This window comes from Antechinus flavipes, chromosome 4, assembly GCF_016432865.1.
Source record: "Antechinus flavipes isolate AdamAnt ecotype Samford, QLD, Australia chromosome 4, AdamAnt_v2, whole genome shotgun sequence".
Taxonomy (NCBI): Eukaryota; Metazoa; Chordata; class Mammalia; order Dasyuromorphia; family Dasyuridae; genus Antechinus; species Antechinus flavipes.
In genome coordinates, this window is record NC_067401.1 from 347411174 (window position 1) to 347436260 (window position 25087).

The 25087-nt window shown below is 34.7% G+C and overlaps 1 protein-coding gene across 1 annotated transcript in view; it reads right to left on the reverse strand.

The window, feature by feature from the left end:
* The window catches only part of TMEM242 (transmembrane protein 242), a 56395-nt gene that overhangs the window by 26359 nt on the left and 4949 nt on the right, over positions 1 to 25087 (reverse strand). Inside the window, exon 3 of the mRNA XM_051997998.1 lies at positions 19552 to 19689. Within this exon, the coding sequence (XP_051853958.1) occupies positions 19552 to 19689 (138 nt within the window). The remainder of the gene's footprint in view (positions 1 to 19551; positions 19690 to 25087) is intronic.

Genomic DNA, 25087 nt, shown 5'->3' on the forward strand with positions numbered 1-25087 from the left:
GACTCCCTAAAAAAAGTATTTTTTAAAAATTCTAGACATATTTCAAGAAATCATAAATATATACTGTCTAGATCTGTTAGAACCAGACATAGGAAGAATTCACTATTCACTTTCTGAAAGAAAAGCTGAAAGGAAAAATCCGTAGATTATCACAAGCAAAATCCAGAGTTCCTAAATTAAAGGAAAAAATGCTTCCAAACATCCAAAAAGAAGCAGTTCATATATCAAGGAACTACAGTTAGAGCCAAAAGACCTGGAACATTCGTCTACAGGTGGGAGGAATACAATATTTCAAGAGGCAAATTAAAAGGGAAAAAAGAAAACAATCTTAAGGGTACTCTTGTTAGAATCCTAGTGTTAATTCAACTTGAAACAAGGTAATAACTCAAGGGAGATGTTAGAATCCTAGTGTTAACTCAATGGAATTGATACAATGCTTGTGTTCACACCTTTAGAGAACTCATATAAGCAAGAAGTATTTAAGTACTCATTGGAGTTCACACTTTTGGGAGATTCACAAGTCAGTATTCAGTATGAGATTCACAAGCCAGAAACTCATAATCCCACTCTCAGATCCCATAATACCACTCTCTCTCGGAAGACTCAATCTTTGAGATAGCATAAAAACAGCTGAGCTCAGTCAGCCTAGTTTGTTGAAAAGATTGAGAAGGGAGCCTCGGTCAATTCAGGAGAAGCCCTCTCTCGGAGGCGCAACCAGATTCATTCATCCCACTGTGGTGGCTGGCCTCCTGCACTTCCTCCACTGAGACCAAGGCTGGTCTGAAAGGCTCTCCAGAAAGCTGCCCAGCCCCAGGCAAGGAGACAAGACTCAGAAGGAGCACTCTGGGAGATTGAGAGCCAGAAGCCCTCTCTCGGAGGCAAGAGAGATTTATTCCATCTTCCACTTCTGTGCTGGCTGGAGCTGAAGAAAGCAGAGGCAAAGGACAACTGCAAGAGCTCTTGGAACCAAGCAGAAAGATAGGCCTCTAGGAAAAACTACCCGGGCTATGGAGGAAGCAATAAAAGATCTGAACTTTTAACATCTGGCTGCATTTGAGTGATTATCACTTTAACTGAAACTAAGGCTGCCTCCAGAAAACCTCCCCAAGAAACCTGCTCTTAGAGAGAACCATCTTATATTATATTTTAAAGAAGAAAAAAACCACATATTCTCATAAACTGGGAAATGGTGAATCAATATGGCATCAGAATATAATGGAATATTATTAAACTATAAGAGATACCTACAAGAATCCTGGGTAGTATGAACATATACAAAAGAAAGTTAGAAGAACCAAGAGAACAATTCATACAAGACCAACAACAGTGTAAAAAATATCTCTGAAAAACTTAACAATTCTGATCAATGAAATGACCATCTATATCTTTAAAGGATCCAATTTTCAGGGAATCTAAGCTATCTATTATCCTTCTAATTCTTTCTTCAAGAGTTTATAAATTCATTTTAAAAATATCTTTACTCATTTCTCCTAAGAATTCATGAAGTTCTTTAGAAAATCTATATTTGGAATATTGTGTTCAGTTTAGGGTGTCATAGGTTAAAAAGTACACTGATAAGCTGGAAAATGTCCGAAGAAAGACAACCAGGATGATAAAAGGTCTGGAGTTCATGTCACATGAAGATTAGTTAAAGGAACTGGGGACGTTAAGCCTAATCAAGTAGAAGATGATAGTTTTTTGTTTTGAAGTATCTGAAGGCCTAACTAATGGAAAAGGGATTCAATTTGTTCTATGTGGCAGAAAGCAGAAACAGAGGTAATGGGCAGAAGTTGCAAAGTAGCAATTGCAGGATTTAAAACCAAGAATTTTTTTTAATACTTAGAATTGTCTAAAAGTAGAATGTTTTTCCCTCATTGGAGATCATAAGAGGATGCTGGTCAGTGGGGATTCCTTTCAGATATTGGTTAAAACCAACCAGACTGGTTGTCAAAGGCCCTTAAAATTCTGTGATATACAAAATCAAAATGCCCCAATGTATGCTTAATGAATAGAAAGTTATTCTTTGAACCCAAAAGCATTCTCTTAAATAAAAAGAACAGTGCTGAAACCAAATTCCTTAGTTGTTATTTAAAAATCACAAAATTAACAAGGAGCTTCTGTTCAAAAACCAAATGGAGTAACTAAGCAATAACTTAAATATAAGTCATAGAATATGTCTTTTTTTCAGTGAAATAAAAATTTTATGTGCTTTGAAAAAGTTACTTATCTTAATTGGTTAGCAGATTAAAAAGAAATAAAAAGAATTTGAAAAAGTAATACTATAATCCTTCCCCCCAACAAAAAAATTTTATTTGGGGGCCTTAGGCTTTAACTAGAGACAGTGCTTATTGATTAATTTGTCCCTTTCCTTGGTATTTATTTTCCCTGCCACAATTCTATTTATTAATCATTTGAATCCAAGGAAACATACATGAATAAAGTGATTTGTGCATACAAATGATTTTCTTTTTGAGAAGAGATTTTAGTTATTCCAACACAAAAGAATATGTAAACAGTCATTTTGAAACTTAACTACTTCTGAAATATGTTATTCTAGGAATAATTTGTCCAAGATCTAAACTATTATATTTGAAAAAAAAAAAAAACCAAAAGACACTTTATTCCATGATACATTTTAGTAAGTTAATCCCTCAGTTACTTAGAGATAAGACTTTCAGCAACCCAACCATTTAGAAAAGGCCAAGATCTCACAAGAAAATGAAAAAGATCTCTGAAGTAAAGCTATCATAAAGTTCAAGTACTTCATTCCATAAGAGAGGCTTGTTCCACCCTAAGGCCTTCATAAGACAATTGAACAGTAAATTGTTTTTACTATAGATAAAATAAAATAGGCTAGCAGTGACACAAAGGAAAGACAGGATAAAAAAGTAACTATAAAAAAAAGTCTATTTATTTTTATATGTACAAGGCAAATTGTATTAATATACCTCAATAGCTCTTAAGGGCAACATGGTACTAAAGTCAAGTATAGTAAGCCATGCTCAAAACAATGTTCTTCAATTACCACGGAACTTTATTCAATAGATACTGTTTATGTCAAGAAAGTATGTAAAACATTTGTAAATAATTTCAACCAAAAAAGTATAAAAGATTTTTTTTTTTACCTAAAAAGGTGACATTTCAATTATCTGGAAAATTTATTTGATATTGAACACCTCATTTCCTGATATCATTATTGTGTATACATATATAGAAAAAGGAATTTTACTGTTATTTGTATACATACAAAAAGAATTTTCTTAAAGTTTTAAAATTATATTTAACAAGTTATAAGTGTAGAAGTGTAACCAGTAACATTTTAAATAGAACTTGGGAAAAAGTATCTTTTGAAAATATGTATCATTAGATATTCAGCTCATACTTCTCTAGATCTCTTTCCCTCCATATGTTCCTTTTCTTTTTCTTTTTCTTTTTTCTTTTTTGGTGAAAAGTTATGTAAGAAACAAGGAGGAGAAGTCATTCATGTTAAGATTTTTTTTTTTAATTTTAGGATAACAAGCATTTTTAGGATGATTAAACTCAATTTATGCCAAGCATGATGTTTTTAAGGTTTTTATGACCAAGTTTATCTTTTTTATTAATTTCTATGTTTAGATTCCCAAAATGCATAGGGCTCAATTCCTCTTTGAAAAGAAAACTAGTGGTTTAAAAAAAAAAGACACTTGGAAATGTTCCCTGAATAGCTTAAGTTTTCATGAAAATGCAAACAATTGCATCAATCATTACTTCTTTTAAAATTATTGCTTATAATTCAGCCTCACATTCACCAAACTGCTTTTTCACATTTATAACAAATAGCTTTCCTCACCAATATGCTATGCCAGTTATAGTTAAAACAGAATTTGAAATAAGGGTTACAAAGATATGTTCTTGCCATCACCGTTTTTAATTTAAAATAATTGATCCATAACACTAACTTTAAATAGTTAAAAAGTTACTTCAAAAACACATTCCATAAGCCTTAAATTTACAAAATATCCAAGAGCACTTACAATGGATAGAACTGTCCTCTGATGGAACAGTCATTCAAAGATCACTGTGATTCTATGTTCACTGATTTCTAATAAGCACTATCAAGAGTCAGAACAAGAAGGAACTAGACAGGGCACTCTGACATGTAGTAATCAGAATATGAGCTTCAAGTATGCACCCTGGGAAGAGAAACTCGTTGGAAATGCCTTGAGAGTACAAGAGTACAGTGTTTAGGAAGCAAAGAAGAAATGCAACAATCGTTATTGAGATTTCCTCTCCAGAAGCAGTGAAAATCAAGGCCACTCAGCAACCTCTCAGTGTTAATCTTCAAATTTCAACTTTCTACTGTATAGTAAGTGGAAAATAATCTTTTATAGGCCCCAAGGCAACCAACTAATGAAAATGAGAATTCTGGTAGAGTGTCAAGGAAGAATTATCTGGATAAAATTTGAAGAATGGCAAAAATAAAGAGGAAATGAAAGAGGGCTGGGGAACGTAGGTAGGGAATTCGAGGGTGGGGGAAGACGAGAACAAACATTTAAAAAATGCCAACTATGTGTCAGACACATGTGTTTTACAAACATTATCTTATCTGATCCTCACAACAATTCTGAATATACCCATTTTACAGTAGAAGAAAATGAAATAGACAGAAGTTAAATCACTTGCCCAAAGTCACACAGCTACTGGATTTGAACTTGTCTTCCTAATATTAGGCTCTATCACTATAACCTATCTCCTTAAACTGTGGTTCTCAATTCCATATATGGTCTCTTAACTAAATGTGAGGGTTGCAAAATTATGATTTATTATCAGCAAGTGTTTGATTTCTATATTTATTTTATATATCTCTATATCTGGGGTCACATACAAATTTATTGGGTAAAAAGAGGCCACAAGTGGAAAAAATTTAAGAAGTTCTGCCCTATACCACCTAGCTAGTTTGGAATGCCAAACATTCCACCAAGGATTAAACATAAGGAAAGGAGAATGAAAGGGGAAAAAAAATCTTTCTGAGGTATATCTAGAGACCTCTAGAGAAGATACTCAGAGTTCTAACTAAGAATTCTTGCACTTGAGAAAAATTCAGTGGAAATGGTCAAGTGTCTACTTAAGTAGACAGGAAAGAGAGGTCATGGAATTTAAGGAGAAATCAGGAGGGCAGAATGTTCAAATATATGAAATATTATATTTAAACATATATTAATATTGTTACTTTATGTGCAAACATTCTGAAGGTCAAATGAGATATCTGTAAAGCACTTAGCATAGTGCTTGGCATACAGCAGGTGCTATATATTTATTTCCTTTCCCTATCAAATTTGGAAATGATTAGAGTACAGAAGAAAACTATAAGTTAGATTTTAAATTTATTAGACAGGAAGAAGAGTGATTCTTAAGTCCATAAATGACAACAACAAAAATTTGTAAAGGATATAGTGAAATTTAAAGCTTCTAATACTTTAGGACCTCTTTTAAAAGATCTATAAGTACTCAAGAATTTGGCCTAATTAGTCAATCAACAAGCATTTATTAATTGTCTATGCTGTAAGTACTGGAGACGTGTGTGTGTGTGTGTGTGTGTGTGTGTGTGTGTGTCTGTGTGTGTGTGTGAAAAGAGACAGAGAGAGAGAGAGAGAGAGAGAGCGACAGAGAAACAGAGACAGAGACAGAGAAAGACAGACAGAGAGATGGGGAAGGGGGAGAGGAGAAAAAGAGGAGAGGAGAGAAGGAAAATGACTATATCAATTGTTGCAGATGGGTCTGTGGAGGACCATCCCAGGTTCAGGAACCCTCCTTTGTCATACCTTAAGACCAAACTGCTCCTGAGAGTTCTCTGATGAGTTGACCTTCAATGTCAGCCAGACACAATCAGCTCAGCAAAGAGCTGAACTAAAATTGCACTGCAAGAATAGTAACAACAAAAACCTTTAGATTCTCCCATAAATACAGACACTGTTAGGGGAAAGAGCGGCTTGCCAGTGGACATATGCACAGTGGGAATACACACAGCTAAGGCAATGTAGATCCCTGCAGGACTCCTGCCACCTTGCTCTCAATCTCTAATGATGCTTCTTTACACTTGGCTCCCAGCACTATTTTCTCTGAAGTATGGACTAAGCTTAACTAATAAAGCCCACATGCTAGCACCAAGAGGATCTTAGGGTGGCTAAGCAGGATCCTAGCTCCAGGTACCAGATTCTTAACTTCTATCAACAACTAGCATCTTCCACCCTGCAGACAGACAGACTCCCTTCTTGAGTGCCACAGACAACTCTCCTCAGAGATGACTTGCTTATTATTTAACACAGGCCCAAAAAGCATGGCTAATTCTTTATGCTGATTGCCAGGTGTCTCCACTCTGTTCTCAGCTGTCTTTATCTAATGGTCAAGGCTGAATAATCCATTTTAAGTTGGTAGAAGAACTTTTCATACTTCCTAAATGAGTAAAAGAATAATCACTTGTAGTAGCCAAGTTTCTATAATTTTCTCAGGTTGATTTATTAATTTCTTGACATCTTGTGTGGTTTTTGGAAAATTCCTTAACATTTTCATTTTACAAAGTAATTTGGGGAAAGGGAGGGAACTACTAGCAGTTGGGAGGATACACAAAGACTCCAAGATGGCCCCCAAGTTGAATTCTGAGGGAAATCAGGGATTCTGAGAGGCAGAGAAGAGGAGGGAGTATATTTAAGGCATGAAGGACAGTCAGTGTAAAAGCAGGTGTCATAACTCTGAGATACCACTACACACCTGTCAGACTGGCTAGAATGACAGGGAAGGATAATGCGGAATGTTGGAAGGGATATGGGGAAAACAGGGACACTAATACATTGTTGGTGGAATTGTATTGGAATCCTTACAAAGTGTTAAGTCATTAGAATTGATAGACAATAATTATCTAATTTAGCATGGTTCAGTATGATTGAGCTGATCCTATAAGGAGATGTTATGGGCCAGAACTTGAAACAAGGTACTAAGTGGAATTGAGGAGACAATGTTTAAATCTAGTTTAGAATTGATTTAATCCTACAACAAATAATGGTTTTCCAGTGATATAATGATTGGTGTGTACTCAGCGTACAGCATATAAGCAAGAAGCTCTCAGGGCCAAAGAGCGCTCTGGGAGACACAGAAAGACAGAAGCCACATTCCACCTTTGTGCTGGCTGGAGACATTTGGAGGGAGCTAGGGGCTGAAGCTCAAGACTTTGAAGGACACAATAAAGGACTGGATTTTAACTCCTGGCTGCATTTGAAGTGATTACTACTTTAAACTGAAACTAAGGGTGCCTCCAGAAAACCTCCCCAAGAAACCTGCTCCCACAGAGAACCATTATATATTATACAAAAGAAGACAACACCACAGAATTGTGAATACGTCCAACCATTCTGGAGAGCGATTTGGAACTACACTCAAAAAGTTATCAAACTGTGCATACCCTTTGATCCAACAGTGTTACTACTGGGCTTATATCCCAAAGAGATATTAAAGAAGGGAAAGGGACCTGTATGTGCCAAAATGTTTGTGGCAACCCTGTTTGTAGTGGCCAGAAACTGGAAATTGAATGGATGCCCATCAATTGGAGAATGGCTGAATAAGTTGTGGTATATGAATATTATGGAATATTGTTGTTCAATAAGAAATGACCAACAGGATGATTTCAGAAAGGCCTGGAGAGACTTCCAGGAACTGATGCTGAGTGAAACGAGCAGAGCCAGGAGGTCATTATATACTTCAACAACAATACTATATGATGATCAATTCTGACGGACCTGGCCATTTTCAACAATGAGATGAACCAAATCATTCCAATGGAGCAGTAATGAATTGAACCATTTACACTCAGTGAAAGAACTCTGGGAGATGACTAAGAACCATTACAAAGAATTCCCAATCCCTATATTTTTGCCTGCCTGCATTTTTGATTTCCTTCACAGGCTAAATGTACAATATTTCAGAGTCTGGTTTTTTTTGTATAGCAAAATACCAGTTTGGACATATATATTTTGTATTTAATTTATACTTTAACATGTTTAACTTGTATTGGTCATCCTGCCATCTAGGGGAAGGGGTGGGAGGAAGGAGGGGAAAAATTGGAACAAAAGGTTTGGCAATTGTCAATGCTGTAAAATTACCCATGCATATAACTTATTAATAAAAAGCTATTAAAAATTTAAAAAATAAAAAATAAAAGTCACGTATCTGCACAAAGAAAAAAAAAAGCAAGTGTCATATATGAGGAACAGCAAGGATAGTTTTGCTGGACACAGAGTGTGGGCAGGAAATTAATGTGTAATTTAGAAGGGAAAGCTGGAGTTATTATGACAAGCTAAATGGGAAACTGAGAACTTTATAATTTGAATCTACAGGTAATAAGAAGTAACTGAAGTTTACTGAGTAAGGAGGGGTGGGGAGGGTGGGGATATGGATAGACAGACACTTTCAAGCAGTGGTTCTCAAAGTGTAGTCCAAAGAATTGTTGGGGGTCTCTGAAACAACACGAAGATACTGAGAACAAAAGTTTGAGAATCACTTCTTTAAAGGAATCGCTTTGGAAGCTCTATAAATGGATTGGAGAGGGAAGAGACTTACGATGGGAGACCAATTAGGAGACTACAAATAATTCAAGTAAGAAATCATAAGTAAATTGATCATAATGGACCAACTGGTTTGGCCATTTCCTAGCTTATTCAGTAGGAGCAGAGGAGATGGATGATGAAAGTAAGCCAGGGTTGGATCTCACAAAGCCTGAGAAGTGACAAAAAAAGGGGGGATAGGATCCAAGAGGAGAGGAAAGTGTAGAATTGAACTAATTATCTGCTAGATCCAAACAGGAAAAACAAAATCTTTGATGAATATTTTATTTTCCTGAAAGATGGACAACTCATAGTTAGTCCCCAAAACTAAAAAGGATGAAGAGAATAACCTCAATATTCTTTGGGGAAATTAGGTAACATTTTTAATAACACCAAGATCTTCTCTGAAACAAAGGTCATCTTTTTTAGTGGGTGCATGCAAACAAAGAAGTGTATAGAAAATGTACCAGGGAGGAGTTAGGTGGTGCAATGGATAGACTGAAGTCAGGAAGACCTGAGTTCAAATCTGATCTCAGACACTTAACACTTCCTAGTCATGTGACCTTGGGCAATTGCCCCAAGCAATTGCCTCAGGAAAAAAAAAATGAAGAAGAAGAAAGAAAATGTACCATAAAGGATTTTATCAAAGAAATGTATGCACAGAAAAATAAAAGAATACATACTTTCCTGGTATTATGAACAAAGTATTACTGATAAACAGCTCATATGCTCCATTGGTATCCAGGGAATAAGCTGAATTTAGAGGAAGACTCCACCACTTTTGTTATATAGGTTTATGGGAGGACATGAGGAAAAGTCATCCATGAGAGGTTAGTACTGATGTGCTATCTGCTTCACAAGATGGAATATTTATATTCACAGATCCACTGACATCCCTTTCTCATACATTTGTCACATATTTTGCAATTTGTGTAATCTTTTTACTAGATTGCAGTTCATGTATTCTTTTTACTATTTTATGAACTCCATAATGAAAAGGACCAGATCTTTTTAAATAATTGTATAACTCCCAGTTCTAAGTACAGTGATCACAGAATGTTATAAGCATTTAATAAATGCCTGATTGTTGAAAATCTGCCCTATTATTATCTAGGTTTTAAGGGCAGGTCCCCAGTGAAGAAGTCAAAAATGTAAAATCAACTCCCTTTGAATTATAAAAGGACTGTATATAACAAGGGATTCACACAGTATGTGTATGTACAGATAGTCAAAACTCACTCTCTTTGGGTTTTTGGCAATCTGAAACAGAAAATCAATTTTCTCCTCACATAAAAAAATGGAAAAAGAATGGAAAGGTAGAGAATGCTAATTGTAGAAAAACTTTTTAACATTTTAAGGTTTCAAATTTTCTGACGCTCTCAAGTTTCAAAATCAGAACTAGAAACTCTATATGCTTTCTGGCTTTAAGGCAGAATTCAGTATAAGTAATTTTTCTGTCTACTTAATTTTAGTGAACTCCAGAAGGAAAAATCAGGACAGTTTAAAATACTGGATCATGAAGAAGAGACTACTTGATTGTTCCTAGGTATCTGTTCTTCATTATATTCTATTTTAAACCTTATCAATTAAGATAATTACCAAAAATATTTTTTAAACTAAATTTTTAACAGAAAAGAACGCTGATTTGTAAAAGCACTAGCTATATCTGGTTGTAGTTATTATCCATGCTTGTGTTTTACATTAGCCATTTAGATCATATGACCATGCAAGCTTCACTGCTCACCTGGGTGACAAATTACCTTCTATGCACAGAACTTAGAAAAAAAAATAAAGTCTTTTGAGAGTTAGTCTTGCCAACATAAACTAAAAAGATGGAAAAGGTCACGCCATTTAAACAACCTTTTAGGTTTAAATTGGCTTTCTCTGTATGATTTCCTACTGGGAAACAAATTTACTATAGGCTGACACAAATATTGCAATTTCTATTGTTAAATTATTTCATCATAAAATAACAAATTGGTATTCAGGTCTGTTGATTAACTTCCTATGAGTCTGGTTAGCTGAGTAATTTGAGAAAATGGAGTTTCTATGTTATATGGCCAAGTGATCAGATTCTAGAAATCCCCAGACTTTTTAAAAACTTATACATCGTCATAAAATAGTTACTTACATATGGAAAAATCTTTTTTAAAAAGACTGTCAGTGCTGGTTTTCCACTGTGACATCTCAGAGCTTAACAAAGCAACACTGACATGGTAAATGATTAGTTATCCAGAATAAAGGGGAATGGGGATTGGTTCTGTGATTTCACTGATAAAGCAAACTCTTGTATGAAGAAACTCCCCACTCCCTCCCTCTTCCCAGCCCCCATACACACACACATACACTCCTTACCAATGCAGGTCAGCATTTTTGCTATAATTTGTAGTTTTAGAGTGTTGCCTACAATACTGAGAAGTTAAAAGACTTGCCCAGGATGCCACAAACAGGATGTGTCAGAAGCAACACTGGAATTCTGGTCTTCCAAACTCATAGGTCAGCTTTTTCTCCCCAATGTCAGCTGCTTCTTTTACAAGGTAAGGTTTTAATATAATGAGATTGAAAATCAGTATCACTATTTTCTAACTAAGTTTTCGTGACTTTGCAAAATATAACAATGTGAAACTATTTTTATGTTTTAAAAATGTTCCAATAAGGTTTTGTTTTAAAAACAAGTAATGAATTCAAAATAGCGCAGAACACAAGCAGTATGGATCACAGAATGAGAAGAAAACATTACTTTTAAAATATTTTTTCCTTAATCGCAGAGATAATTTTCTAGTATTTCATAATAATTTTAAAGTTTTAAAATAGATTGAAATATATTATGAAATTATCTCCATTCTTTATTCCACATTCTCTCTTATCCTTGAGATTTTACTAATTACAGGTCTTCCAGAGGGCATGAATTGTGTCTTTATGATTTCCAATCATATTCTCAATAAATGTTGGCAGTGAAAATGATATGAACTTTCATTTTTGTAGGAACCATTAATCTGAGAAACAGAATGTAATGTTAGACTAGGTGCAAAATAATATATTATTTTAATATCATAATTGCACTGGAAATTTGCTTCCCTAAAACTGAGAAAAAAATCTACCCCATTTATTCAGCTATATTTAACTATTACCTATAGCTGAATAAACAAATACAAACTACTCCAGAAATATTTTCAAGTGTCACTAACTATGGGTCATTTTATTTATATGTTCATAAAAGAAAAATAGTCCTAAGTACAGCTGAAAATGATGAAACTACAATCACAGTCCATACCTTCAGCTGTATCTTCTCTAACACCTTGATGGCAAAAGAGTCACTCGAAATTACAATTATATAACAGTATTAATTAATAGCATGGGTTTACTTTAGTCCATTTAAAAGATTTAAAAAATGAAAGATGCTGATAAATTATTTTTAAAATAGTTACTACCATGAAGAAGATATTTTTTGCATTTAGAATGTAGTAAAAGCAGAAAAGGCTGAGAGTTAGAGTCTGTCTTGATGTGAGTTTCAGTTCCCCCCCAACTAGCTTGCCTCAGTTTCCTCATTTATAAAGAGGAGGCAATTATTTGTACTAATTTTACTGTATTGGATGTCCAGCAGACATTTTAAACTTAGTATGTCCAAAACATAACTCAATGCCTTTCCCCCTAAACTTTCCCACTTCCCTATTATTGCCCAGGGCACCATTCCATCCCCCCAACTCTCAGACTCACAACCGAGGCTTCATATTCAGCAGTTCAGTCTCTCCCATACCAAATTTGTTACCATTTCACTTCTGAAAAATCTCTCAACTACTCCCCCTCTATCCCCCCCAATTCTGACACCACCCTGGTACAGGCCTTTACCACCTCCTGTCCAGCCCGCTGCACAAGATCCTCTCTACTCCACCCCATCCTCTACTCACCTGCCAAAGTGCTTTTCCTAAGGCTCTGATATTCCTACTCAAACTCCACTGGCTCCCAATCATCTCCACAATTAAAACCGAAAATCTATTTGGTGCCAAAAGCCCTAAAGGATTTCATCCTAAACTTGCCCCAACTCCTCTACTCTTTCACCTTTCTTACACCTTACTCCCCACAACATGTACTTTTCAGTTCAGTGACAACGGCCTCCAGGCTGTTCTATGAACAAGACATCCCATCTCTGGGCTGCAGACATTTTCTCTGTTCTCCATGCCTGGAATACTCTCTTTCTTCATCACTGCCTCCTGACTTTGTTAGATTTTTTTTTTTTCCAAGTTGGAAGTCAAATCCCATTTTCTAAAGGAAGCATTTCCCAACTCCCCCTTTTTTTCCTAGTGCTGCTCTGTTAATTATTTCCTCTTTATCCTATCCACAACTTGTTTGTACAAATTTCTTGGCTATGTGTCCTTTTTTTTTGTATACAAGTGCTTAGGATAGTACCTGGCAACATAGTAGATATTTACTAAATGTTTACTGATTACAGACTAATTGTTGATTCCTTTTAAAGGAGTTTTTATAAAGTGGAAATGAAAACACAGGATTGGATTTCTAATTTCCATTAGCTCTTAAGTTCAGTAAGCTTATTTTTTAAAAAAATGACCAAAAAATATAAATGGAAATATCTTTATTCTTTTCAAAGAAATAACCATAAGGTTTGGCTTTGTTTTCTTATTTTTTTTAATCATAAGGATTAAAAAAAATAAGAAGAAAAAGCCAACAGAAAAAATAGTCTGAAAGAACTTGAAGAGATGTGTTTACTTCCTTTCGTGGCCAGCAGATGTAGCTGTGGTTTAAGGTAGTGAAAGTAAGCTTTTTTTTTTTTTTTTAAATTAAAAGCTCTCCAGGTCAGTCATCAGATGGCACTTTTCCTTGAGCTAGATCTACCTGAAGTCAGCAATTTCACACTGAAACATAATTAGATTTACTGTGTGAATTACTCCCCAAAGTGCCTTGATTCTCTATCTTGCCTTATACACACAGACCTGTCTTATTTCTAACTATATGCTAATGTTTATATATTAAACATGTTTTCCTTATTCATAGGGATTGATTTTTTCCTAAGAAATGGTGTTGATAAAATTTGATCACAGACAACTATAAATTTCCCTTTTTCTAATATCATAATTACCACATATATGTATATACTCTCTTGACCAAAAGGTAGAAACTTGAATCCCTCTGATTTCTATGTATCTGTGTGGAGAGAGAACTGAAGATTAAATTCTCTCACTGTGTGACTGACTACCGATAAAGAATTACACAAGAAAAATGACTAAAAGATGTTAAGCCTAGAAAATAGTGGGCTGGTCATACAGGTCAAGAATGGGACTGCCTGTATAATCCACTATACCCACACAATGTCAGTAGATCCACAGAGCTCCTCTAGAACTATGAATGGCTCCCCTGTGGAGGATTTAGAGGATATGAACAACAGTTGCACAGGAGGAAAGAGCATAGATGGGTTCTGACCTACAGTACTAGATAGAGTGTCCATGTAAATAAAATCACAGAACTAGTGACCAAGTATTACACAGGTCATGTGACCAAATGATGGAAGATGAGGCCTTTTCTACAATGTTCACTGAGTCCCAAATACTCTTCCAAAAGAGAAAGTATGTGCCTGAAGAAAAGCAATTACAGCTATCTCCACAGGCCAAAACATTAAAATATATAACAATGTAACACCTTATAAAAGCAGAGAAAATTAATCCAATACTTGTTCATTCAGCAAATCCCACCACAAGCCCCTATGCTCTTGACAACTAACAAAACCCAGCCTTCTGACGTGTGCTGGGATCTACTTAGAAATTTTCCAGCTGCAGCCTTGGTTTCTGCCACCATAACCAGCTCTTGTCCTCACCCCATCATCTTGACAACAGTAACAAGCAGAAGATCTCAACTCTGATTGATATAGAAAAGCAGACGCAAACTCTGCCAAGGGATGCAAAACTCTCCCGGAGAACAAAAGACAGAAGGTAGTCAGACAAGGTACCAGCTTGTATGAGGGAGGGATGAGGAGGAACTAAGGCTGGGTCAGCTCTGAGGTTCAGGTTCAGGAGAAATACATTCAAAAAGGGAAGGAGTCAGAAAGTGAACAAAAGGGGAATATAAGAAAAAAATGAGTAAAATTAAAAAGGTCTCAGAAAGCTGGCAAACTAAGCATCCCCTGTGCCTTAGCTATACTACTACTAGGCAAAACTTAACAGGATATCTTTTTAAGGAATGATGACTAAACAAATACTAATAGTCAAACAATGGCTAAACAAATTGTGGTTTAGGAATATATGAAACATTATTGTGTTAACAAGAAATGATGAAATGGACAGTTTCAGAAGAAACTGAACTGATGCACAGAGAAGTAATCTACTAGAAGAGCCATTCCAGAGAAAAACAACTTTGAAAGATTTTAAAATTTTGATCAACATGATAAATCACAAATCCAAAGAATGAAAAACACCTTTCACCTCCTAAGAGAAAGGTGACAAACAAAATGGAGAGAGACAGAGGAGTATTTTTAGACATGATCAACTTGAGAATACACTTATGTATCCAGGGCTTTATTTTTCAAAGTTTTTTGTTTTTAATTATTTGCTCAGTGAGAGAGTGAAGGGATATATTGAGATGTTCAGATTACTTTTTTAAAAAGAAAATAAAATCCAAAGAATGTTTATGTTGTGATACCCAATTATTATTTCATGATAATTTACTGCTATATAGTGGTGTTGCTCTGAATTAAATTTTAAGTACTGAACCACACTGCCAAAAAGCAATAATGAAAATATACTCCATCATCTTATTAAAAAAAAAAATTCTCAATTCACTGCCTAAATGGGGTTGGGACTGCTATTGACATTACTCTTATTGGGAATGAATGAGTAAATACTTGCTGACAAAAATGATGTGTTCAGTGTATAAAATTTAAAGTGGACATCATGGGGTAGAGCCAAAATGGCAGAGAGAAGACAGGTCTTTGAACTCTTCCTGGCCTCACTCAGAATCAACACCAGATCAAGCCTCTAAACAGGAGTGACAGAACTCACAAATATTTGGAGGGTAACAAATTTCCAGTAGCAGGTGATGATATAAAAAAGAAATTAGGGGGTATCTAGGTGGTACAGTGGAGAGTACTAGCCCTGAAGTTAGGAGGACCTGACGGGTAAATTACATTACATGTAGAAGCAAAAAAAAGACCTATTACAGCTGAGTGAAAGAAAGGAGAGAGATGAGCACTGTGTGAATCTTAATCTCATTTAATTTGGCTAAAAGAAAGAATATCAGACATATTTAGTTTGATATAGAAATTTGTCTCATCCTATAGAGAAAAAGGAAAGGAAAGGATTAAGTAAAGGATGAGGCTAATAGAAGGAAGAAAAGAAGTAAAAGGGGAAAGGGATAAGAAAGAGGGGGAAGGGCTGTAAAAGGGAAGGGAAGATTGAGAGACATGGTGGTCAGAAGCAAAACACTGATGAGAGAAAGAAGAAAAGGAAAGAGAAACATCTAACTTGCAGAAAATAAGATGGTGGGAAATACAGAATTAGTAATTTTAACTGTGAATGTGAATGGCATGAACTCTCCCATAAAACAGAAGCAGATAGCAGACTGGATTAAAAGCCAGAAATACCATATGTTGTTTACAAGAAACACATTTAAAGCAGAGTGATACATATAGAGTAAAGAATCTATTATGCTGCCACTCAAGTAAAGTGGACACTAGTGTTTTTAAATCATTGCAATGCACTGCTTGACTTCTTGAGAAGAGAAAATAGAAGAAAGTGAATAGGAATAGAGAGAAAAAAGATAGGAGTACAGAGCTTGAATGGCCAAGTGGAAAAATAGTAATTAGTGAGTTAACTTTTTTTTAATAGTAACTTATATTTTACATATATATGTAAAACTGCTAAGCAAGGAGAATCTCAAGTGAATAACTGATAAATAACAATTTTGGCAACCCTCTACCATTATAATTTTGTTTACATAATTACTAAGTACTAAAAGAATGACAATTTTAGATTAATGCTTCAAATTTTTTATAATGAAATTATAATGAAATTGACCAAAGAGATCATTAGAACTGACTACTTTGAACATATAAATTATTCTCTGGTGAAAACACAACAAAACCAAGTCAGGCCCTTATTAATTCCTTTATTAACTCTGGGCCTAATCCCAGCTACTTTATGTGCCTGGAAGTACTTTTGTCCAAAGAACTCTGAGTCCCAGGGCCTGTGCTGATATTTTTGGCTATGGTGGGTTTTCAATAAGCCATTTGTATTCATCAGAAAAGGTAAAAGTATAGCTGCAGGTGCACTTCCATTGCTCAATATATAAGACAAAGGTAGTTTGATAGATTCTGCCTGCATAGCTTGTGTTCAGAAGGCATTAAGACAGCATGTTAGCTACTACATTTCAAGAATACTATCATTTTTTGTGATCAAAGAAACAGTCTGATCAAATTAGGCTAACTAACATATAGGGGGTTGCTAAGGTAGTATCACAGTAACTGTTTTACATTTCTGTTTCTCATTCTGTAACACCTTAGTTTAACATATCTAAGAAAATACAGTGCCCAGATGAAGATTTTGGTCAAAAAGTGCTGAGCTCACAATGAAGCCCTCAGGATAGAAGAGGAACAAGGAAGACCTTTGGACAAGCAGAAAGAGGAAGAAATAAAAGATGAAAAATATTAAGAGGCCAAAGACTGAACACAGGAGAAGATACACATAGACAGATAAATGATATAGATACATAGGTGAAAGTGTTGAGCAAAGTAAATACATTATAGGAAAGCAAAATAAAGAAAGGATCTGGGTTCAATGGTTGGAAATCATGGGATAGAAAAAAAGCCTTCCTGAAAAGTCAGGGAGCAGTGGACAACCTGTGTTGTGATTGAAGTAGAGTGATACCAAGTGGCAAACTACACACAATAGCAAGTTGTTTATATGGTCCCACCTGCACAGTTTATACTTAGTGCATGTGCAGTGTTGCTTTGATTATATAAGGGTATTAGGGGATATAAAGGTGAAAGAATGAGAATAAACGGACTCCATATTTTCACCATCATCAGGAGTCTCGCCTCTTCTCTCTTCCACTAAGACAGTATGCTTTTTCACCCTAGTGTGGAGCTCTAGAAAGCAGAACACAACAATATCCTACTTTGATCAATGGATTATTTGAGCTATTTCTATTCATTTAGAAAGGGAAGAAGAAATGAATAAGCAAACTGATGTCTAGAGAACAGCTAACATTAATAGCTATTAGCATTTACATTATCATATGATAAATGCAATAAAGAGTTGTAATCCTAGTGTTACATAAGATTCAAAGGGAAAGTTGTCACCACCACAGGAGGTCAGGGAAGGCTTTAAGAAGGAGGCAGCATCTGAGTGACTTTACAGGATGAGGAGAAATCCAACAGACAAAGAGAAGGAGGATATTCTAGGCAGGAGGAACAACACAAAAAGTTGGAATATGAGATACCAAGGGCAAAATAACAAGAGGAAATAAAGAAAAGTCGATAGCAAATTGTCATGAGTATTGAATGCTATGGTCAAGATTGTGAAGTTTACTCAGGAAGCAAGTGAGAAGTTAAATATTTTTGAGCCAAGGAGTAAAATGATCATATCTATGTCTAACAAAGATTATTCCAGCCATGCTATAAGGGATAGAATCACGAGGAAGAATGGTGATTTAGTAATCTCAAATAATAACTGAATTTGGGGACTATGGAAAGCTTCAGGAATATTTTAGCCTGACTTACTCATTTTTCAGATGGAAAAAATGAAGATTTTTCAGAGGCTAAGTGTCTTATCCAGAATCACACAATCTCTAAAAATAAAAATACTGATTTCAATGACTATAGTGGTTATGGGAGGTTAGGAGAGCAGAGCATCAATTTGAAAATGTTTACCTCATTTTAAACTAAATTAAAAGTATTTGTAATAAGTCATGGAAGGATTTAAGCAATTTTATAACAATATGACTTTTGGGGAGAGATTTTTCTTTTCTTTTCAGCAATGTTTAAAGAAAAGAGGAATTATAAAAATCATTACTAATTTCATTACTTTTATTCACATATCAACATATAAAATTTATAAAATATGAAAAAAATAAAAATATATTGTCTTTTTGAGAAAACTACTGAGAAACTATTGTGACTGCATCAATAATTCTTTTACTTTTTTTGATATAAAATTCAAACTTCAGAGAATTAAGAATAGAGTAATTTTTATGATGGAATAACTACAAAACTCTTTCTACTTACTTAAAAAACCACCACAACAAATGTTTACATCTCCTTAGGTCAATTTATCAAATAATTTGTATGTCTTAAAGATCACTAAATAATGTGGAATTTTTAAATACTTTCAAAATGCATTAACATACTTTTAAAGTATGCTTGTGAAATCTGAAATCAAGTAGCATACTTCACAGAATTTTATAACTGATAGATGTAAAAGTCTTCTAGTCTGGGAATGTGTGTGGGAGGATATGGCATATGAACTTGAAAGGGAAAAAAAAAAATTACATCTTTATGTATAGCATTTTTTTCAATTATTTAAAATCATTATTCTGAAAAAAGGCCCAGATTCTTTACCAAATTGCCAAAGGGATCCATGATACAAAAAAGATTAAGAATTCCTGAGTACATTCTTTTACAAAGTGAGGTCTAGCTAGGTTGGTTAAGCAGTTTGTCCAAAGTCACAGGATTACAGAGAGGCAGAAATAGGATAGAACCCAGGTCATTTATATCCCTTGCTATAAGAAAAATTAAAAATTTTTAAAGGGTCATTTTATCACGTTATATATTATATTCAATTACTTAAATCATTGTCTTGTGTCAGTTTAATGTACAATGAGCACTAGTGAGAATTTGGACAACTTCAGTGGGCTCTATGTACATATGTGTGTTAGAGAGAAAAAACTAAAATTAGCTAAGTTTTTAAAATCTGCAGCAGATAGAGTGGTTATGCATACTAAGGTTTAGTTCAGAGAAAACAGTGATGGTACTTACACTGTGAACTCCTAAAGCTTTCCAGATGGCAAAACTGATTACACCAACACCACACCATGCGTAAAGTGACCCCCAACCCAACGCTCGCAAGGCAAGAGAAGAACCGCTCTCTGGTAAAGCAGCTGTGGCAGTAATTCCCTGGAAACAAAAACAGAATAGCAGGAGAATGAGGTGAGTCAGAATCATAGATAAGAAAATTAATCCAAGAATAAAAATTTATGAGCGAAAATCATAGACAGTACTACTAAAGACCTCACAGGCCCCTGAATGCATTTTACAGATGAGGAAATGAAATCTTGGGGAGATTAAGTGGCTTGTCCAGACTCATACAGCTAACAAGTATCTGACCCAGGATTCAAATTGAGGCCTTCCTGAGTCCAACTCTGGTGTTCTATCTACTAAGCCACTGGGAAAATGGCCAAAGGAGAGGTTATTCCAGGGACAGCTTTCCACCCACTAAATAAATAATACAGTAATAGCACTTTAAGATAGGTGAGGTGTTTTACGTATGTTATCTCATTCAATCCACACAAGAACTGTGAGGTAGGTGCTATTATTATGCCCTTTACAGATGAAGAAACTGGAGCCCAATATGTGAAGTGAGCTCTCTGGGGTCACACTGCTAATGTCTTAGTGGGAGCAAACTCATGGGTTCCTTACTGCAAAATCAACCTTCTATCTACTAAGTCAGCTAGCCGAAAGGGCTCAAGTCAGAGAATCCACCACAAAGTAACTGCTAATGGTAGCTGTTTTTAACTAGGCCTTTCGATCTTGCCCAGGCTAGAAGTATAGTGCCCACTTGAGCAGGAGCCAATCCCAATGATCTGCAAAGAAAGCTTGACCTGCTCCATTTCTAACCTGAAAACATTCAATCTTCCCTGGGTAGTTGGGTTCCTCCCCCATCCCTTTACCACACTGCTGCCAGACTTAGTACAGACAGGTGATGGGGTTTTATCCCTGCTGCTGCTCAGATTTCCTGAGTTCAAGAGATGTGTCAGTCTCAGCTACCTTGGTAGCAAGGATTACAGGAACATGCAATCATGTCTGGCCCACCAAGTTAATTCTTAAAGAAACAATCACTGAAGACCAATTTACCATCCTCAAATTCTTGCCCTCCTACCCACCCTCCTCTTCTCACACACCCAAACAATCAGCTTCATATAATGGAGATAAGGAGAAAAGTGTCTCAATTTTTCAAATATTTGGCATCTTGTATTAATAACTTTCTTACTTGATACTTTTTGTAGTTCTGTGTATTCTCATAATGTTTGTGTGAAAACTAACCTAATTGGTTACTAATTTAAGGCAAGAACTACGAATTTAAACCCTCTCACAAAGACCATATGCTAACCCTAGCAACCCTAAATTCAGCAAAGAGAAAACTGGTAGTCAGTAGAAGAGATGAGGCTGGAAAAAAAGTGTGCAGGCCTCTCTTTTCAATGTCCTGAGGCACCCTTTTCTTCACCCCTTCATGACCAGTTCCCAGAGGAACAGCCAAGGGAGTTTAAAGAAAAGAAGGTTGACAAACAGGTAACTTAGAATCTCCTAAAATAAGATCCCAATTGCTCACCCTTACCTGCTAAGAGACAGAGACTATATCTAGTCTTGGTGAAAGATGACAAAGAACAAAAAGGACTGAAGGAATAATACAAAAGCACAAGGCTTTAAGAAGGAAAAGAACTGGCATCAAGAAGAAAATTTTTAGAAAGTAAATAATAAAAAAGGCATTGATAAAGAAACAGACAAAAGTTGACCAAGAAATGATCAGACTTTCAGAAAAAGAAAAGTTTCAGTGCAAAAGTACTTCATAACAATGGAAAATAAATAAAAATCTCTTGAGGAAGAAGGTACCACAATCAATTCCATAAGACTTCTTCAAACAATGAACCAATTCTAACAATCTAAAAAATGATATAGAAGAGCATTCAGAAAATTAGTAGTTACCCTTCACATTCTTTTAGACCCCTTAACATGATATCATTATGTTAAAAAGTCAAGTTAACATGTGTCTGTGGCTGCTCAGCCACACTGAGTTCAGTGTTCTATCACAGGTTGGGCACAAAAATCCAAGTAAACATTTGAGATAGATTTTCTAACTCTGTACATCACAGACCACAGAACTCTCTCTGATGGGCAAGCTGTGCAGTCCTGTACCAGTGTTTCTCATGTCAAATAATCAATTCCAAAGTTAAGAGACATCTTGAGTGTCCTTGTATCATTTTTTCCTGGCTATCATGTAAGTGTTTGCCCTGTATAAGTTCTCCATAAAAGACTTTCTTGGCAAGCATGAGTTAGGCATTCAAATAACATGACCAATCCATCAGAGTTGCGCTCTACAGTAATTTAAATACATGATGGGTTAGTCTGAGAAAGGATCTCGGTGTCTGGTATCATATCCTACCAGGTAAACTTCAGAATTTTCCTAAGACAATTGAAAAGGAAACAATTCAGGTTCCTGGCATGGTACTGGTATATGATCTAGGTCTCATAAGCATGCAATAATGAAGCCAGCACAACAGCACTTGCAGACCGTCAGACCGGTAGTTGATCTAATACCTCTTCTCTCCCACACATTCTTTCAGAGCCTCCCAAATACTGAGCTAGTTCTGACAATGTGTGTGACAACTTCATTATCAATGTGTACAATCCTGGAAAGTAAGTGAACTTATCCACCTTATTCAAAAATTCTCCATTTCCTATCTATGGTTTCATATATGGATGGTGTAATGTTGGGTAATGGAGCACCTGTGGGTTTTTTTGATGGTGTTAGGCCAAAATTAACACATACAGCAGGGACTTAATTCATACTTTGTTGTATCTCAGCTTCTGAGGCTGCATTGAGTGTATAATGATCTGCAAATGCAAAATCATCCACCAATACTCCCTCCGCTTTAATCCTGGCTTGTAGGCTTTTCAAGTTGAAAAATTTATCATTAGTGTGATACTTGAATTTGATACCATGCTCATCCTCATTGAAGATATTTGACAACATGGCTGGAAAATTAAGTGAAAGTATAAAGAAGAGGAAAAAATTAGAGTTCTGGCCAGAAACTAAAGAAGTTAGAAAAGACAGAGAGGCATGCTTCACAGCATTCAATTATTTCCCCTCCCCCCAAAAAAGGCCACAGAATTTGAAAACAAAAATGCAAAGGAAAAAGGAAAAATGAAACAAAAGATTAAAAGTACACGTGAAAACTCTAAAAATCAAAAAAACAGAATTTGAAAGAATGTAAAAAGATTCTACTAAGAAACATTCCAGAAAAAGGAAAAACTATAATGTAATGACTTCAAAGACTAATAATGAAATTAAACTTTCATCTTTTAGAAGAGAGGTGATAAAGTAAAGAAAAAGGAATTAGCGGATAATGTCATATATTTAAAAATCATTAAGGAGACCAAAGCAATTTTGTTATTGTAGTGATAAAATGCATATATACATACATATATATATATACATATATAAAATAAATTAAGCATTCTTTATATAACTAAGCAATAACTGACCGTGTACCAAAAACTAATTTTATGTCAGGCAGTGTGCAAAGGTGCTAGAAATGCAAAGGAAAAAACCCTCCCATCTAGTTTTCCACATATTTGAAAAGTCTGTTGAAAAAAAAATTTTTTTAAATAGCACCTTGAAGATGAAAACTTGAATGCCATACTCCAAGAAATCATTCAGAAAAATTGCTCAGAAACAGTGTAAGCAAGAAGCAAAGTGCTGATTTAGAGCAGTTTCTTAAAATTGTAGATTTTAGAAATCTCAAAAAATTTGGCAACAATAAAAAGTATCTAATATTCTACCAAGATTTAATTCTTTATGTAAAAATAAACAAGCACATTTATTAGTATGCACATTTGCTTTCATCTTTAATAAGTGGCAAAACTGTATGTATACCAAATAATTATTATAAAATAAATTTCTTTATGATTTATCATCAGTCAATTATGACATATAGCTATTTCATATTTGTAAATTTTTATTTGCATATTATATACCCAGGATCACATAAAAATTTCTTGGGTAAAAAGGAATCATGAGTGGAAAAAGTTTAAAAAGCCCTGATAGAATTTCATACATCTATTGGTGACCTACGGAATATCAAAAGAAAATTGAAATAAAATCCTGTCTAACAGGCTACAAAGATTTATACAAGAAATCATTCATTAGAACCAAACTGGATTTATACTAGGAATGCAAAGATGGTTCAAAATTAGAAAAACAATTTAGTCATATTAGAAATAAAACCATTCAAAACTACAATTATTTCAATAGATGTAAAAAGTATTTGAAAAAAACACCATTTACTTGTGCTAGGAATCTAAAAAACAAAGGAGGGAACTTTGTTTAATATCACTAAAAATATCTAAAACCAAAATCAAGCATAACATGCAATGGAAGTACACTAAAATTTTAATATTTTGTTTTAACTACACCAAATAAGGATAGATTTAAAAATGAAGAAAACATTAATTAAAAAATGTTGACAAGAAAAAAATAAGACTGACAAAATAGAAATAGGAGAAAGAGTATTTGAATGCCAAATAGAGCACTTTGTGTTTCCTCCTGGAGGCAATATAAAGCCATTCCTGAAATGAAATGTCATTTGAAACACTAGCAAGAAAAAAGTAAATAGATATATATTACATACATATCCACAGTTCTGTCTGATTATAATCTTTTTTTGTTTAGGCTTTATTTTAGCAATTCAATTGTCCTTACATTTTCCTTTATTATTTCCCAGAACTTATTTTAAAATTTAAATATCAAAAATTCTTAATAAGATAATGAATATTTGCATATAGTGAATCCCCAAACCATGTTGTAAATACTGTACTACATTTTACAAGACTCTCCTGCATATAACTACATTTAGTATATACTGCTATCTCAATATTAGGGTGTATTTCATCTTCTTAATATTTACCTATACTTTTCTGAGGAAGTAGCTGGCAAAAATTAATAATCCTTTATACAAGTATAGATATTAAAGGACAAGACCATTAAGTAACTTACTCAGAGTTAATTGAAAGTCAATAAAACAGTGAAGAATAAAAGTTCAATAACTCTCATCAATCTCATTTTTAGAGAACATTTAAATTAAATCAAACTGATTTACTCATTAGCTCAAAAGATACATTTTAATCATGTAATCATATTTCCCTTACATTTTTGATATATGCTATAACCTTAGAAATATAATTTTCATTTTTATAAAATTAACACAAAGCAGTGATGTAATTTTTTTTTTCAGCCTAACCTTGCAGTTATCAGAAAACTGAATAATTTGGTTCTTTTATTTACCTAAAAGTGAAGCAGATACTTGAGGAGTTATTGGGAACTTAGTCACTTCCAACCAAACAGATTAATAATGCCTATTGGGAGAATTTGGGGAATTTAAGGGATGTTTTTTCTCCCTTTGGTCATTCTACAATATGAGACAAGATATTAGTACAGTGGAAAGAACACTGGATCTTGATTCTGAGAATCTGCGTTCAAATCCCACCTTTTCTACTTACTACGCAGGTGACAAGCCTC